The sequence below is a fragment of the Poeciliopsis prolifica genome, unplaced genomic scaffold, assembly GCF_027474105.1.
Source record: "Poeciliopsis prolifica strain line A6 unplaced genomic scaffold, Auburn_PproV2 SCAFFOLD013, whole genome shotgun sequence".
NCBI lineage: Eukaryota > Metazoa > Chordata > Actinopteri > Cyprinodontiformes > Poeciliidae > Poeciliopsis > Poeciliopsis prolifica.
Window position 1 is genome coordinate 6,680,789 of NW_026562388.1, and position 19,155 is coordinate 6,699,943.

Below are 19,155 nucleotides of genomic sequence, written 5' to 3' on the forward strand. Positions count from 1 at the left end.
GGTCTGATTGAAGATGTGATTAACACCGCTGTGCAATGACGTGCTTGGCTTGTGCAATGCAGACCTCACAAAACCCTCAGTGGCAGGAAATATCGAGTTCAGGCTTGTGTGACGAAAACAAGCCACAGAGGCCGGTGTGAAATGACTCAACGACTCTTTTAAAGATTAGAGGAAGCTGATGGTGGTCACCACATCCACACATAAATCTACCAGAGCAACGGATTAGTGTTCATCTGAGGTGAAGAGGCAGAAAAAACAAGTGTGAATCTGAAGATTTCCTGCTTAGGAGGATAAACTATCCTGTCAGATTTCATATGACAGTCACAGAACTTAACTACAAAGTTTTCCATTTAATGGTTTAGTTTTCTTAGGTGGAAAGCGTCAGTACACTCTGGTGGGTACTTGTGGAAACATTATAAACAGCTAAACTCAGGGCTGACAATACCTACAGTAATTTAAAAAGAAGGAATTGCCATCTAAACTGATTATTTAATTTTCATTGGCCCTTAGTTATTGCTGAGGGTAATATTGAAACTGATTGAACAGATTTCTTATATTTAGCCCCTCATAATCTGGCCTTCTTAAATAAAATTCATTGCAAACAATTGTCTTTAATTGTTAGGATTAGGTTATAATATTGACGTCCATGATGCATTATATGGTGTCGGCAGCATTATGCAGTGAAGGTGATTCTGAGGAGAGCTCATTGGAAGATGGATGGAACAACTGAGAAACTTGAAAAGTTTGTGGCTACAAAGATGTGAGGACAACAACCTCAAGCATCCAGCCAGAGCAACAATAAAATGGTTTAGATCAATGTGTTTAAACGGCCCAGTCAAAGTCTAGACATAAGTCCAATTGAGAATATGTGGCAAAACTTGGAAATAGATGTTCAAAGACAGTGTCCATCTTATTTGACTAAGTTGAGCTGTCTTGCAAATAAAAAACAAACAAACAAACAAACAAACAAAAAAAAACAGTCTCCACAGGAGAAAAATATGTTATATTAATTTCTAAAAAGTCTTTTTTGGAGGGGGACGAAATAAACCTACATGTCTTTTCAGATTTTTAATTGAGAAAAAATGACAGAATTTTTGACATAATTTTGTGTTGGTCAGTCACAGAAAATCTTAACAAAACACATCAAACTTTGAAGTTGGAACCAAAAAAAAAAATGCACAAAACAGTTTAAAATCAATTATGGATCATCGGCAATATCTTAACTTCATAGGCAATACTTATTTCAGGTTGCATATTTGGCACTATAAAAGACAGCTTAAGAGTTATGTGTTTTAGTGGGCAAAAAACTTACCAGACTCACTCTGTAATTTACATTTCTAAACTATACACCTGCACAACTCTACATGGAGAAGCTTGCAATTAAAAAGATCTGGCAGACCTCAACGAGCTGCTGGTGCTGATTGACAGGAGACACCAGAGCTGTCCGCTCAGACAACAGTCCTTCCCACAAAGGGAAATGTACAGCTGGAGATTTTCTCATTTCATCTTGATCAACTGGGTTTGTACAATGGTCTCGCATTTCCAGATTCACACTGTTTCTCCCCACTGAGCAAAAAGTTTACAACTTCTTATTTCCAACTAAGTGACATGAACAGTGAATACTACACACCCCATTCAGTCTAGGCCAGTTTTGTGTACTAAAAGAATAAACTAAATAAGACTATGTCCTTTTAAAACGGACCTCTCAACTGATACAGGAGTCTGACAGTTCTAAAGGTTGAATATAACACCTTAAAACTGCCCCAACAGAAACACAGGAGCTGTGTCAAAGGGTTGATTTTTGTTTATTTGGTTCTGAGGAATACTTCTATCATTGTTCTATAAAACCATTTGAGCAGTGAAGCTGTTGTGTTCAGTTCATGTTTTTATATGACATATTTGACTCAGAAAGCTTCTCTTTGATATTTATTCAACGTTAATATGATTATTTTTTTCTAATCAAATTTTTTGAAACTGAATGTAAAAGGTTTAGTTTGTAGTTTTGAATAATTAAGTAAGTTCTTTTAAAAAAATGCAGTGACAACGTCTCATTTGGACTTACAATTATCAAGAAGAGCGTAAATAACAGTTGTTCTCTAAAAATAAATTATTTTATTTTATCTTTACTTAAATGTATTTATTGATGTATAGTTTCCTTCAAAATGGCAAAACTATAGAATACCCATAATTATGGTATACTGGTTTAAATCCATTCACATGACAAGTCATATAACTATGTGTCTTTTCCTTACTGTTGTGTCCACTGCTTTGACCGCAGTAGATGGTACATGTGTCGAAGTTGTATCCTGTGCCTTAAGCACCACACAGCCTTGGGGTCCCAAAGTGATGATGACTGCCGCGCAGCCTCGCCTCAGAAGCTCCTGAGCGGCGTGATGAGCATCCTCCACATTATTCACCGAGTAGCCGGTCAGCAGCTCTGCCTGCAAGGAGCCAACCAAGAAAAATTGGACGGCTTTTAGGTCAAGGAGAAAAGTTAGTCACACGTTAGGAATCAAAATGAAAGGTCAGAAAAAACCTGTACTGGTGGTGGATACTGGGAGGATAAGTAAAACGATTGGTTGGGGAAATTCCCAGAGATAAAACAGTAAGGCAGCAGTGCGTGGTGTTTAGTGTGTAAGCTAGCAAAGCTTTATTTTCTGCCTTTTGTCATTTAATAAACACAGTGAAATATATTACAGTAATTTATGTCAACATGTCTCTAATTAGTAGCAGCTCACTGTTATGAGTCAGCCTTTTAATTACACAGTGGTCGTGGTCAGAAACACCCATAAAACACTCTGTGGAAGGCTTTCAGAACTGGACAACAGTCTGCATGCCTCAAATTCTCCCAGGGAAAATCCTGTGATGTCATTCAGCTCCAGAATAATAAAACAGTGATAAAGCAGGACCTGACGAGAATCAAAGAAGGCTGAAACCATGGCAGGCATATCTAGGATTGTTTTCTGCACAGACAGAGTTCCTGTTTGTTATGTTTCCCCAACAAACTGGTGTTTGTGTGAGTAGATTAATACTGTCTTGCAAAAAAGAAAAAAACATGTTAAATGACATGCACAGTCTCATATGCTGAGTTCAGCATGTGTTTGGCATTATTTCCCTAGTGAGTGGAGCAGCACTGCAACATAATTACTCAATATTTCAATCATCGTATTGGATATCAAATAGAAGGAAGCGGGACCATAATTCAGGTGTAGTTATATCACTTTGACACAATGAATCAAGATGAAACTTCTTTGGGTTTAAAAAAAAGATCAAAAGATGCCAGAGGAATGTAATTTCAGATAGTTTTGGTTCTTTGAAGCTAAACTGAAGGAGAAACAGAGAATTCACTTTTCACATTTTGCCACAGTTCAACCACAAATCTGACTGTGATTTACTGGAATAAACCAACATAGAGTACATTATATCTGTGAAGTGGAAGAAACAGAATGTGTAGTGTGGTTCGACAAATGAAAATCGGACCCAGTCTCACTGAGCTTAAACTATTTCACAGAGAAAAATTAAGCGGCAGTGGCTCTACAAATAATTTTTTATATTTTTAAAGGTGCTGTAGAACAATCCTGCATTTAAAAGCAAATACTTTGTATTGCTAAACTAGTAAAGAAATGTTATAAAAATGGTGTCAATATTCAAAATAAATTTGACTGAGTTGCAGGTGAAGATTGTTGAAGGATTGCTTGTGACCACTTTACGATTATATATGAAAGCGTGTGTGAGAGAATCTGTGTCAGACTTGATGGTCCTCAGGTAGAGATCAAAGGTGGTTTCCCTGACTATTAAACCCATCAGCATGGCATGTTGGCTGAGGATCAAAGGGTGCCGTGCACTTTCCAAAGCCTTTCTTTCTCTCCTCCGTACCCCGAGGAAGGCCACGTTACTGTGACACATGCCTGTTTGTGCATGGTGTGTATCGGCTACAGCGTCCGGACGGGAGGGTCAGCCAGCAGCTGACACATGTGGGGATCTGTCCGCTTAGATTCACCCAACCTGAGATCTGTCAGAGAGTCAAAATAAGCGGTGATCTGGGACAGCTCAAAAATAAACCGGTGCTTTCAGAGCCCGCAGCCAACTCGAATGCCAAAGGAGAAAAAGAACCGTTTTGTTACTCATCGGCTTCACACCAGGGCAGGGAATCAATCTACCTCCCTCTGTGTTCAGAAATATGTGCAGAATTACAGCTCTCTCACTGTTCAGGCATACTGGTGTGTGTGCGTGCGCGCGTGTGTGTGTGAGTGTGTTAGTGCATGTGTTAGTGTGCACACACAAACACAGAGGACCTGTTCTCTTTAAAGCATATGCACTAAAAATCTGCTAACAGTGTGGGTGTATTTAAAGTAAGGTACATGTTTATGCATTAAAAACAAAACAAGGCTGTTGTTACAGGTTTTTATGTCATTATTTTTTTGTTTTTTAATCTCAAAAAACTGCATAAGTAAAAGAAAAATGCTAAAATGACTATTTAGTTGGAATTTAAATCAGCGTGTCTTCATTTAAAGGGTTGTACACATTAATACATTTCATGAGGGCAATTTTTTAAAATCACTTCCTAATTAAATTATCCTTCTGAAGCTAATAGATCTAAAAGAAAACTCAGATCTTTCAAGTGACAATCTCCATAATTTAAAGAGCCTGGTGACATACCAGTTTGTAAAGACCAACTTGTGTTAAAATCTCGTGAGGGATGTCTCTTCTAGCTTTGCACATCTAATTGATATTTTTCCCTATTCCTCTGCAAAATAGTCAGCTTGGATGGAAAACATCTGGAAGGAGCAATGGCTGAGCTTTTGGGTCTTGATCCAGGTGAGATGCAAATGAGAGCATGAATCTCAGAAATAATATCCAACTTAAATCTCAGCAGCATTCACAGTATTTCTGGAATCAGACAACTATTAAAATCTTCATTAGCCTCCTCTAAAAATAGCTGCTTTGTTTGGGTCAGAGATCTAGAATGCCATTGGCTTGAATACTTTAAAAACAATGTGTCTCATGTTCAATAAAAGACAAAACAAATGATGAAATTACCATTTAATTTTATACTCAAAAATGATTGTTTTTATGTTTGGAATTCTATGTAAATAATCACATGTTTATCTTGGCATATATTCCAGCTTGTCTAGCGAGATCAAACATGATCTGAAATCATCTGACTGTATGACAAACACCTACTCGTGGGTGGGATGTTTTAGTGCTCTTTCAACCTCTTCCCCCTGCACAGTAAATAATATGACAGTACCTCCATGACCTGACAATCGGGGGGGGAGAGAAAGAGAGGAGACATGTTTCGTTTTCGTCAACTCTCCCTTTCATGTTCCCACACCTGGCGACAGCACCTCGACGCCCCGCATCACCACATCAAATAAAGAAACCCAGTTAAACTGACATCCACCTCATCCCCAGAGGGGGGTGACTAACTCCGCCAAAGAGCACATCTGCCCTGTTGTTTTTACTACCATTCCCATCAATCCCTGCCCCTTGCAGCTCGTCTGTTATCGCCTGACAGCTAGTGTTCAGAGTGTCTTGGCATACATTTTCTGGAGACATGCTTTTTGTCTTTCTGAGAGCTGCGAGTTTATTTGGCTCAATAGATGATTTATAGATGGGGCTGATAGGAGTTCATGAAGCAGGAAGCACATATGCATCTGTTCAGAGGTTCATTTTCAACTCACATCTCAGTTTACTTCTGATGTTGCCATTTGGAGATCTTCAAATACATGTTGTTTGAAATGTAAGAGGCAACATTTCAAACAACATAAAAAAAAAGAATTTTTTTTTTTTAAGAGTTTAATTTCTTAAATTATCACTGTGCACTGGAGCTTTTTTAATGCATCGATAAAGTGGACATTTAAAACCCATCTTCCAGCTAGGAATAATTCAGAATCAGCTGTCCTATTTAAGTAGTTAATTGAATTTTCTGCCCAATTTACAGACTTTTTCACATTGCGTGGGCGCCATAGTTGCCAAAGTAAGTGCTGTCGCAAAGTTTAGGTTTGGACTCCACCGAGGGTGCCCCATGTCACCGATCCTGAATGAGTAAAAAACGGGATTAAAGTGACTTTAACATGGTGTGGTCCTTGGTTCTAAATATGGCGTGAGTGCTTCTGAAATTGCTGATTCATTGGAATTTTCACACACAGCTGGGTGAACTGGGATTCACCCAGCCAGTTTATGTGTTGCCATTATTCAAAGGGGAGACCAGGCAGAGTTAAACAATAACAGACCTATGTCTAAATTGTCTGTACTTGGCCTTGGATATCTCTGTGTCCAAGGCCCTGGAGACATTCATCAGTGAACAACTGAAGGACTTCCTGTTGCTGAATAACATTCAATCCATTTAGCGCTACCGTAGCTTCACTACGGAAGCGCTAAACGTGGTTAATGATTTTATTGAGTTTTTTGGATAATGAGCAACACTGTGCTGCTTTCCTGAACAAACTATTTGACCAGCAGGTCCCAGTGTGCTCAAGTCGGGGGTAAAAAAACGGTTCTGATACTGTTGTGTGGCTTTTCAAAATCATATAAAGACACAGTAAGTATGTATGTATGTATGTATGTATGTATGTATGTATGTATGTATGTATGTATGTATGTATGTATGTATGTATGTATGTATGTATGTATGTATGTATGTATGTATGTATGTATTTATATAATTATGTCTGATTTAATGTCAGTGAGAAAAGGTTAGATTTCTTTAAATGGAAAAATCTGGTTTCATATATTTATGCTTTGCATGGCAATTTTATTTTTTTTGTGCATGCATGTCTGAGAAAGATAGATTGATGGTGCATGTAGGTAAATAGTAGCATGATCCATTAGTGTTATTTGTGATTCTTCACCTCAGACTCATTACAGCAAAACACATCAGAGACCCTGTAGAAACCGAAATCCAAGTCAGGAACGGCGGGCGCTGGGTTGAAGATCGTCCTTACTGCAATAAGAAACAAAAATGGTCCGTTTCATTGATTACTGCGTCAAATGTCAGAACTGATAGCTTGAGCAGAGCTTGAAAAAATGCAAATGTTCAAAATAATCCAGCCGGTTGTACAGCTGTCAGCTTGTTTTTGAAAGGATTTTAACAGTTTCACTTGGTGAGATCTTTTGTCTTCTCCTTTTCTGAGTCTCGCTGCCAAGACATCTTAATTAAACCTTCACTTGGAACAAAGGCTTGCAGGCGACCGCTGGGGATTGCGCTGGAAAGCAAAGCTCAAGTGGAAGAGCTGCTATAAAAAGAAACCCTTTAAACAATTAAATTAGCATTCTGTGAGAAAAAGAGAATAAATGGTGAAAAGATCTCGCTTCTAGCAACATTTAGCAGGTTTGCGTGAGGAGAAAAACTTCCACATGAGGTGTGCATATGACCATGTATATAGGTGTATGTGTCTGTGCGTGGGTGTTACATGAGTTGTGACCCTCTACGCATGGATATGTGAGTGAATTTGTGTGTCACAAGTAATCCTCTGTATGTGTTGCAAATCACTGTCTAATGCATATTCATGAGAGCATTAATGCGTCTAATACCACGATTTCTGTGTATGTGCGAGGATAAGCCCAGCCTGACGAGGCGATTAATTCCGATATCTCTGTGTACAAAATAAAGCCTTGCGCGAGTCTGAGAGTTGGAGGGAAATATATATATCAACGCTAGTGACATCAAAGTCTGCTGTGCAGAAGTGTGTGCATGTGTGTTTGCGTGGGCTCAGAAGAGAGCAGAAGCGTGGGTTTGCACAGGGCTTTGGCCACCTGGCACTTTGAGGTGGATGCTTGGCTGCTGGAGAGTAAAAGTGGAAATAATGTCTGTTTCAATGGACATGAAATACTTCTACTGTATTTGCACTCATGAGCGAAGGAGACCCAACTCCTTTCAATCTTCCTAACTCAACTTCGGACTGACTAGTTTGCAACATAAGCGCACAAACTCTGTAAAGTGATTCCTCTGTGTATGTAAAATGAAAATATCTTTGTGAATCTGTCTGCCGAATTAAATGCTTTTAGAAATGGTCAGTTCATTACTCTTTCTATCCTTCTTAATGTTGCTATTCAGTTGCATTATGACGCAAGTTAACATTTTGATGAAGACAACAGGCCTTCACATTAAAGATTTAAACATTTGTTTTGGTAATAATAATAGTACTGCAGTTACAGCGAGCAGTGAGTGCTGCCTGAGCCCCTCCCTCCTCCAAGGCATTTGCAGGTAATCAGACAGCAACCTTGTCATGCACTAAACACAGTCTGCATGCAGAGCATTTGAGGCCCACTATGTTCCAATTGACAAAGGACATAAATATAGTATAAATACATTTTTCTATGTCAGCTATTTGAATACTTTTTGTGCCAAAGACTTTGTGATGCAGCAACCAAAGTCCATAGGAAATTATTAAAAGAACTTGAGAACTTCTTGAGAACAACTCCTTTAATAGATTACAATTGAGTGTGTGCAATGGAATAATATAAAATGAGTGACACATTGTTTTAAACAATTGCATATTAATTTGGTGGGAAATCACTAAATGAGTTGTTTTATTAAAAGGCAATAAATTATTTAGATTCCTACAGAACAAAGTAGCATAAGTCATTTGCTTACTTTAATTAGGCTTATTGCATCTATCTTTAATTTCTTCTGAGAACATTGTATTTTGGTGCGCACTTTTAATACTCTATGTCTGAACTGATCTTGCTGTTGTTAAGATACACCCTGATGTTCTTGTGTTACTCAAGCTATCATCAATAATCAGATATGTTTTGTTCCTGAAGTCAAAACAGCTGTTATACACAAGGGTGAGTCACTTTATTGTGCAGGTGTTGAGTATGCATAAGATGAACATATGCAAAACATCCATGGAAGGAATCTGATCAATATTCCCACAAGAGCAGCTTGAATGTAGTCCCTCATCCACTTATGCATGGTGTGTCTTCACGTCACGCAGACTGACGTGTCTGTCTGTCTCAGGACTGCTTTGTTTTCCAGCCAGGTGTTAATAAAACCACACATCCAACACAAGCACACGGACACTCACAGCTGCTGGGACAGATGTGGCAATTCTGGGATGTGTGAGTACTGAGTCACGTCTGGCAGCGTGTGTTTGTGTTTCATGACTCTGGGCTTTTTAGTGTTGGCTGGTTCAAAGTCTGGTTGCACATGAGCTGAGAGAGCAGCCAGAGGAGTTTTAAGGAAGCACACACACACAAGCACAACATTTGTTGACGTGGTTGGTTTGGGACAAAAGGTGGATGGAAAACAAGGCCAGCGAGGAAGCAGTGAGACACACAGTAACACGCACACACACAGAAAAGGGATGAGTCATCAGTGAGTATGTGAAAGGGCTTAAAGAGGCTCTAATTGCATCTGGTGAGAAATATAATAGCAGCATCTTGTTAAGGAAGTGGAAGAGACAAAACGGAGTGTAAACGGAAGAAGAATAAGCAGAACTGAGTTTTTCCATTAACTTCTCCATACTAAATGGTTGGTGGCAATAATTACGCATATTTTCCTTTCAAATAATGGCATAAATCAAACTTTTTTTCTTCACAGGTTATCCAGACTTTCTAGGAACTGGCATTCGCAGCGAGTGTTGCTCGCTGGTGACATTTGCGTAAATTGAGCGTCGCTTCACCCCCGCGTTATTAAACCCATTAACACCCGTTCCCTCCAGAGAACTCCATTTACGCAACGCTCTGGTGGAGCAACGTCGAGGTGGCATCTTTGCCAAACGTCTGCGCTCGCCTTGCATCTCTTCTGGTGCTTTATGCCAAGCTGACATGGAGCGGCGGGTGGGTGGGTGGGGGGGGCCATCTGGGTATCCCATCTGCAACACGGTTACGGCTGCGACTCTTTGCTACTGGCAGCCTGCAGTGAGCGATTATGGACGACAGTCTCTGATGACAGGGGTGACAGTCTCCCAAGACGTTTCTGTGACGCGGAGGGCTGCTAATAATAGATTATTAACTCGGTAACCTTGTGACAAAAGAAAAGTGGAGGGTTAAGTTTGACAAGACAGAGGGTGGGGACAAAAAATGAAGCTTCTCAGGTGAAGACGGTCAAGAATCCTCATCCAGAAATGGACTTACGGACAATGTTATTTGATGCTTTCTTTTACGTTTGGTACAAATTATTATGGTGAAATAAGATTAGAAAGCTGTAACTCTGGGATGACTTATTTTTACATGTTACTTTCATTCTGTTCAAAGTCACTCAAATAGAAAATTTCAAGTACACAAATCTCCTTTTCCACCATTTTTTGCTACATTGCAATGGAGCCTGGCCATTTCTAAATGCATTGTTTGATTCAAACAAACAAGTATTCTGCCTCCAACATAAACAAATATCTACCAGGTATCTCCAACTTTGGTATAATGAATACTAAAGTCCTTAGGATCCTTTTTTTTCACCACTTAAAGATCTGCTGAAGACAAAAATATGTTGGATTTACAAAGGTGGAAAGGGCTTTCAGGCCACCAGCAAGAAGCTCTTTGTGAATATGACATCTTCTCAAAGAATAGACTTGGAAATAGAAAGCTCCACATTACACCCTCTTGTCCAAGTTTAGTTATTCGTAACTCCAAAAATTGTTCTCGGGCCAGAGAAGATGGCTCAACCGGGTCGTCACTGAAGATTTGGACAAAAGTAGTGTTTGCACACATATTTGAAAACCCAGATGGCCTCAAGACAAGTGGATTACATTGCAAGTGCCTTCAGACCTTTTGGCTAAGAGTTCTGGACACATTTCTTTTCACTGTCCCAACATGAATCCTTGATGACCAAAAGCTTTCTCCTCACACACTCCCAGCCAACATCACGCAATATAGAATAAAGATCTGACTAGTTGATCAAATCTGATGGTTGTATCATACAGTTTCATTACTTAAAAGCAAATTTAAAATAAATTTGATAAAATCTCTGTGCATGCAATAGTTACACTGACCTTTATTGTCATGAGCCATTTGCAGAGCCCGGAGGGAAGTCTGCGAACTGATCTCCAGCTGACACATCAAGACTTTAGCTTTTCTGATTGCAGTAAGAGCTTGCTGCAGTTCCTCTTCGCCCAAACGCATGTTGGCACCAGCCACAATTACGATGGCATTTTCACCTGCCCATGGAAATGCAAAAACATGTGTAAGGACAGAAGCAGACATATTTTAAACTCAATTCAAACTCCCAAGCCTGTACGTAATTGGTAAAAAGAAATTACACCATCTTTAGATTCTGGGAATCCGTAGATATGCCAGGTTCTAAGACATTGTCATTTACAAAACAAAGTTAATTCCAAAATGGAATAAAAAAAATAAGCACACTATTAGTGTTTTTGTTGCATTTCAGAGAGAAAATATAAGGTAGGTGCGAGTAGCCAAATTTAGCCACCTCAATAAAAGCTTAGTTTTGACAGTTCCGTCACCATCCAGGCATAACTCCATGAGCACCAGTTAAATAGTATGTTGGCTCATCTTTTGCTAAAGCCTGTCAAGTCATGGACTCCAATGGACTCCTGAAGATGTGTTGCGTTATCTGGAACCAGAATGTTAGCAGCCGATCCTGTAGGTCTTGTAAATTGGTAAGTCCATTGCTTGTACTTGTTTGTCCAAAACATTCCATAAATTGATGGAGCTCGGTGGAATTTGGAAGCCAGGTCAACATCTCAAAACATTTGTTGTAATTTTTTATTTTGTGGTAGGATGCACTATGCTCCAGAGAGAAGCCAGAGAGTATGCAGTTCCTCATAAAGTGTTAACATGAACTCCAGCAATGCTTAGTCAAGCGTTATGTGTCACTTTCACCTCAACATGAATTGGAAGGTTTTCAAATCATTTCCCAAACCAACATCCTGCTTTCACTAACTCGACTTTTTCATTAGTAGTGCCAATGAAAAAGGTACTACTAATGAAAAGTGGGTTTATTACCCACTTATCCAATCTAGCCACATAAGGTAAGTGAGAGATCATAATCATCAGAGTAAGAAACTTTAACATCCTTGGCAGCTTGAGCTACAGCAGCTCATCTTTTGGATTGGATCACACAAGGCAGCATCAATGAGCACTGGCCCATTCATGATCCCTTCACTGGTTCACCACCATTCCTTTCTAAGATGCTCTGCCACCACAATTTGTCCCTTGTCAAACTCACTCTAGTCATGCTCCTGATGCACCAACTCTGAAGTCAAAACATTCAGTTTAATATATTTCAACAATTAGTATTTGGAGTAATGAAGAAGTAATCAATGTTAATCACCCCTCTGTCAGTGGTCATGAATACAGATGTAAATTGCTCACCTAATCTAATTGTATTCAATAAAAATCTTTTTTTTTTTTTTTTTTGCTTTTTTGAGTGCTTGACATTCTTATCTTTTTCAATCTTGAGCAATGAACAATTTCTAATTGGTTTCGAAGATCCATTACTGATGGTTCCTTTGAAGAAAACACAAAACCATAATAGTAAAACCCAACAAATTATTTCAAACTTTAATCATGTTGAGATGTAAATATGACAATGAGCACAAATCATTTTAGGCAACTGTGTTTAAGCAGCTTTTAGTTTGCAGGATCCTTCTGAGAGACGCTAATATACAATTCAGTATTTCTATGGATTAAGGATATAAAAAACAATATTTAACTGATTCTGTTTTAGTTCAACTCTCATTTACCAAAAAAGGGGATAAAGATTGAAGATTGAGATCCAAAGACAAGCTCTGTTTTTCAGTAACTGACAATAAATCTCCTGGAACTACTTAAATGTAGGGATATACACGGGTGTATTGTGTGTATGCGTGTGTGTTATAGAAGAAAAAAAGAGTGCTGATAGCCTACAGGTATTCTTGGCTGTGCATGCATGAAATCATTTCTCCATCTCAAAGAGCTTTTTGGATCTCAGCAGGGCAGTACAGGTTAGCGGCACAACCATTTACCTGCATCGTTGACGGTGATTGAAGCAGTTCCTGTGGCTGCATCTGAAGTCTGCCAAACAAAGTCTAAGACAGAAAAGGAGAAACAGTGCCTATATTTAAATGCACTTAATGTTTGTCTTTACAGCAAAGCAAAACTGTTTCAGTGCGAGATGGTTTTTATACACATATGGAAGACAATGCCAGAATTGCAGTACCTACCACTTGCTTTATGTACATTTGGCTGAAAACATGTTGCAAGGGGGTTAAGACAATATTTGAAAAACATCTTTATTAGAAATAGTTAAACATTTTTAGCCAAAGCAATAGAGCTAAAGGTGCTGATGTAGCAAAATGATTCATCCAAAATGCCAGAAAAATGTGGATCCGAATGGGAGTCTTATGACAATGGCAACCAAATGTGCTTGAGTGTGGAGAAAAAAACTGCAACAATATTACCTGTGTGTACATCATTGTCCTTGAAATTCTGGATATAATTGTCTCCAAAGAAGTCTTTCCCAACCTAGAGGAGATTGAGAGCAAAACGATTCCAACAAAGAGAGTGTCAAGTAGGGTCAGACTTGGTTAGCGGCAACTTTTGAAAAGTGAAATACTCAAATCTCTGTTGGGCTGGATTTTGGTGTGCCCTGCCAGCATACTGGCATGGTGCCGCTGCCGAAATTGTGCAAAAACGAACAAACAAAAGCCAAGATATGCACACACCCGCAAACACACGACCAGCTGCGCCAAGCCTTGAAGACACGATAACCCCGCCTTAACGCCTCTTCATGCCCACCTCGCTATCGTTTCCATTCCCTCCTTCCCCTCTTTCCTTTATCCGCTTTGGGATGTCCACATCTGTAGCTACTTCGGGTTGTGAAAGGGGTCCCCACCTTGCCCTGAGGCTTCCAATTCGAACCCACGCTTTCTAAAAAAACGTGCTTCAATGCGAGCATATCTAGCTGCCTATGATAGTGGGTTGGAATGGTATTGGCTGCTTGGCCCCGTTCTCTTTGAAGAGCGGCCTTTCGTCTTGGATGTTTTTTTGACAAGCCTGGGTGTCTATTTTTGGGTTCTCCCCATGCCCAGAGAACTCCTCCCGCACTAGTTTGTTATCGATTGGGCCTCTTTGTTCTGACTGAGGTGGGGCTTTGGCGCTTTAGTGCGCAGGTTGAAAGGCCGCGCTGAGCTTGCTGATTGGAGACTCGAGGTTGTATGGTTTGGGAATACGCTTGTTTGAAGGAGCGCAGGCGTGGGTGGGCAAATGCATGCGCTATGATATTGATCATGAAAAAAATGAGACATGGACAGTTGATACTGTGAAGTGGGAACGAAGCTAAAAGGTTTGTTGGAGTTGTTAAGTTGGCGGACCATGGTATCTGATGGTTCGGTATTTGTAGTGAGACAAAATTGGACAAGTAAAAGTACTCATCTTTCAGTTGAGATGATCAATTATGCCAAAGACATTCAAACTTCAACCCATGCTCAACCAAATTACCAGCACCAGGCTTTGGCTGAAAACTTCATGTCCCTTCCATACCTTGCAGATCATGGCAGTTTTCACCCCCAGTCTAGCTGCCTGAATGCACTGGTTGGCTCCTTTCCCTCCAAAGCCAATGAAGAACTTGTGACCATGGATTGTTTCTCCTGCTTTCGGTAACCTTGGTGCCTGGCTGAGGGCAAAAATAAACATTGCGGCATTCAATTATTACAAAAATGTGTGAGAAACATTTCCAGTAGAATCTGCTGATTGATTGAAGGTCTTGCAAGTCAAGATTCAACACAATGTAAAGAATGTTTTAATGGATGAAGAAATGGGACATAACACAACCACATGTAGCCTGGTAAAAACCAGCCTTTTGTCCAACACTTTACTTTGGACAGAGGGTCTGGACTCTCGACTGTCAAGAAACAATTACTTCCTGAAGACGTGGATTGTTGTAGTTTTAAATGTACCCAATCACTAATGTTTGTATTTGATGTATGTAATCACCAGTTCAATATTATAAAACATGAAACTGCCTGCACTGTAAACAACCATTTCCCACTGCAGAATGAAGTGCTGAGCAGAACCATATGGCTGTTAATGTGAATTCAATATTTGGCCAACACAGACTGAAAGGCTCTGTTCACTTTCTATACTACCATTGCTAAAACTACAGGCAAACTACAATTCTAAAATGGCACAGAAAATTATCATCATTGTACACATCTTCTTCTGTTCGCTGATTGGCCCGGTAGAGAATCTAAATGGAGGGAATTCTAGTGAATGGGAGAAAGCCTAGACTGTGCTGTAAGCAAGATTAGAGTTGAGCAGAATGGCACAGGAATGCAATGGGTAGGCCAAAGTACAGGGGGGAAAATGTAAGCATGTGGATTTGAAAATTGCTTCATCGCTCAAAGAAGCATCATTCTACTTAAACCTGAATGATCCAATGCAACCATTTCAAAATAGGAAAATAATGCAAGCAAATAACATAGATGCCTCAACTTGCTTGATGCCTGACTCATTGGTTGGTAAAGCTCAACCCTGCACTTCAACATGATATGTCACAGGTGCATATGGCAGGAGATGTCTATCCCCTGAATGCACCAATCTCAGACTTGGAATAGGTGGTGAGTAATGTAGGGGGTGAGATAACATAGAGCGTTATGGCTACATGTGAGGGCTTTGTGGTTTGGCCCTGGGCACTACTGGCTTGAGGCCACGAGGACTGTGGGTAGCAAACTGGAATCATAAACTTGTTTTTGACAGCATTGAGGTATTTCCCTTAGCATGTGTGTGAACATATTTGTCACAGGTGTGCTGTTACTGTAAGTTTACTCAAACACAGGATTTCCAGTAATTGAGCAGCTTTTTATTCTTTTTTTCAAACCCTGGTGCTTTTGCATCAGTGTGTTAAAACACAGGGAAAAGAAAATAAATCTCAAGATAGCAGAATATTAGCCTATTGAGGCAGAAATTAATCTACTAGGAAAAAGAACAAAGGTTGTAAAGGTAGGCGAACACCCACTTAAGTGTTCAAACCACACTTGTCCTTTGAATGTACCTTTGTATAATTTGAATGCTACAAATAATTGTACTTTTTTTAAACTTTTCTTTTACATTTAATTTCCTCAGGAAGTTTTGCCTCACACTGTTTTGAATAGTCTTTTCTCAAAAACTTGCTCAAAATAGGACTGAATATAATAAAGAATGGACCAAACAAGACACAAAAATCCAACCCGAAGCAAACATCTTAAGTCTTGGAAAAATGTTTTTGCAATATCTGACTAAAATACACTCCTCACGTCTCTAAAACAGAATAGTAGCCATGTATTAAGTGTGAGTAAAGAGGAAAATGTATTTTATCTTTTTTTTATACCTGGGTGAACATCAATGGTTAGCAATTCGATTGCTTAGAAACTAAATGAAGCTGCAAAACTCTTTAAAAAAATATGTGAATAATAGTCATTTTACAAAGGTCCTGATCATTAACCTATGACTTTTATGTTTGGTTTGTTCAAGGGAAAAGGTTAGTTAGTCTTTATGATAAACTGAACACTGCCAAACTAGCTAAGATAAAAAGCTAATAGGCTAAACGAAGAAAGCTAGGGAAAGGTAAGCACCATCAGTGACATAAAACAACAAAAAAACTAGGCTAAACTACATTAAGCTAGTTGGTCACAACAACAACACTAAAACAAACTAAAGTAAGCTGAACAAAGTTAAGCTATGCTAAGCTAATAAAAGATAGGCTAAGATACATTTAGTTAAGCACAGAAAACCTAAACTAAGCCGACATTAAACTCTTTAGGTGAAATAATAGAAGAATTATTCTTACGTTTTTCATTTTAAAGACATATTTTAAAGTAACAACATAGCATACGTTTTTGGACAAAACAGTTACAACTTCGGAAAAATGTTTGCTTTATTTCTTCCAAAACTGCGACTCACTGAAATGTCAAAAAAGTGCTTGTTGTTTTTTGTTTTGTTTTGTTTTTTTCTTCAAGCTATATCTCATCTCAAAAAGATACTATTGGTTTTCCCGAAAGTTACAAAAGAATAAAGATAAAATGAAACAACTAAATAAAACATGATGTTCTTTTTTCTTGATGGGATGTTGGCATAATGCTGGTGAACATTGTTTAAATTAAGTAATTAATAGAAAACAAGGAAAACACTCAGTGTTTCTTTCTGTATTGTTACTTCTAAATGAAGGTCAGTAGTGCCGTAGAAGTTTTAGAAAAATCTTTAAAAGTCTGAATTGAAATGATGAACTGAAAAAAATCAGGCTTTCACAATTTTTTTTCATTGCTATTTGATTTTTTATGGGGTTTTTCCAACATTAAACTATAGCTATAAATTTATAATTCTTAAAAGGACTGACATTAGAGCTTTAGATTAGACTAATGAATAAACTTTTGGCTTGTTTCCACCTGAAGACATATAAGTGTCAGTAAAGACAAAGAGATTTCCAAATTCTTCACTCAAACCACCCACATCTCATAAAATGCAGAAAGAAACTTGGCTATTGTTGTTTGTGGTGAGTGCACCGGGCAAACAGCACAGTTATGTGCTAAAGTGCGACCTCAGTGTGTTTTCTCCCACGGAACCAAGAGGCCAACGCAGGTGTTCTATGACGTGGATTGTTTGCTTTGAGGCTCACTCTCATTTCCCTCTCCTATGTCTGTGCCTCAGCTGCTGGCAAGAATTAAAGGGAAATAAATGAGGACGAAAACAAACCTAAAAGATTTTTTCCACAATCTGAACTTTCTTTCTGAGGCTCTAATGTGGACCAGAAACTTTAAAAATAAGACCCAGACGGACATCAATGTTTTACCTGAGAAGTTTTCTAGAACAGGATGCATACTACATTATTGCATAATAACTCATTTAATTCAAGTACAATGACCTTTAGATCAAATTATGAGTCACAGAAGTGATTTTTCTGAGTCCAGGAGGCTGTTTAGATCCTTTTGTGCTTGCCCATAAAAGAATGCTGTTGCCGAGGTTCCAGGAAATCAGAAAAAGGTGAAAAGGGGGACGAGCTCAAGTCACCTGACATTGACAACTGGTGAACTGCTTTGCTAACAATAGCCACATATGTGGGCGTTTAATTCTCTATTCACACCATTTATCTGAGCCACGTGCAAGCTGCCATTATGCAGTTAGTGACCAGAGGCAGCCTATAGCAGCATATAACAAGCCACTTATCAGAATACTCATTGTCTGGAACAGCCATGGATTCATTACTGCTTTAATTTATTTAATTAATTCAATTATAGATAATAATAAGGATTTATAGGCAGATCTCTAAAATATTTTATTGTATCATAAATACATAGGTTTATTTACATGAAGCTTTCTATAACTGACTTACAAATATTTAATAAACTACCTTTTAACTAAACAAAGACTGTTCATGAATCAGTAATTATAAGTCATGCAGCAATACGTTATAAGAAGAGAGAAGATGTAAAAGCAACCTTGCTAATGAGTGCCTTTTTACCACTCTCCAGAAAACATCTTAATTCTTGAAACTTGATAATTATGTGCTAATTAACAATCTATAAATTGTTAAAAAAACAAAACATGTTTGTGTGATTGGGGGAGCTGAGGCTCAGTGAATTAAGGTGCTCACAAACAGATGTACTAGCGCATCTCCTGTTCCAACCACCGTCGTCATCTTATCAAGGAATCATTTATAAGGTGTAATCCTATTATAAAGGGTAACCAACAAATATAGTTATTCCTTAAAGTAAATCAACAGGAAGAACAACATACTTAATTTGATCAGTTGTACAAATTTATACAACCTATAAATGTGTGGTATAAATAATTATTTAAGTATAACTATCTTTCTACTAAAACATCATCAATTTGTTTTTGATTGATATTCTAATTACATTCAAATTAACTGATCTAGTTATTAAATATCCTGTCTTATTAACAGAAAACAATAATAATACTAAAACTACTACTACTAATGCTACTACTACTACTACTACTAATAATAATAATAAAGTAAAAAGTCTGTATTAAAGGAAAATTTGAAAGTAAAAAATAACTTTCTAAGACCTGGAAATGAAACACGTTTGATCAAAGTCTACTTATCTTGTTGACATACAAAAAAATTTTCTGAGAAAATAAAATACAAATATAGAAAGCCAAATTAAGATATCTACCAGAAGGTAGATTGCTAACAATAGCCAAATTAAGATATCTACCATTAAGGTAGATTGCAAGGATTGTGGGTAATACCACAATCCTTGCAATAAACACAAA

General features: G+C 38.4%; 1 protein-coding gene across 4 annotated transcripts in view; it reads right to left on the reverse strand.

Annotated features, from left to right (window-relative positions):
• rbks (ribokinase) overlaps window positions 1–19,155 on the reverse strand; it is a 35,484-nt gene that overhangs the window by 9,342 nt on the left and 6,987 nt on the right. For 2 of the 4 annotated variants that reach the window (XM_055038690.1, XM_055038691.1), the window contains 6 exons: window positions 14,428–14,556; window positions 13,347–13,410; window positions 12,912–12,974; window positions 10,938–11,102; window positions 6,855–6,946; window positions 2,253–2,441 (listed from right to left, as the gene is read on the reverse strand). In XM_055038690.1, the coding sequence (XP_054894665.1) occupies window positions 2,253–2,441; window positions 6,855–6,946; window positions 10,938–11,102; window positions 12,912–12,974; window positions 13,347–13,410; window positions 14,428–14,556 (702 nt within the window). Of the gene's footprint in view, window positions 1–2,252; window positions 2,442–6,854; window positions 6,947–10,937; window positions 11,103–12,911; window positions 12,975–13,346; window positions 13,411–14,427; window positions 14,561–19,155 lie in introns of all 4 variants that reach the window. The other 2 variants (XM_055038688.1, XM_055038689.1) reach the window with 1 other exon arrangement.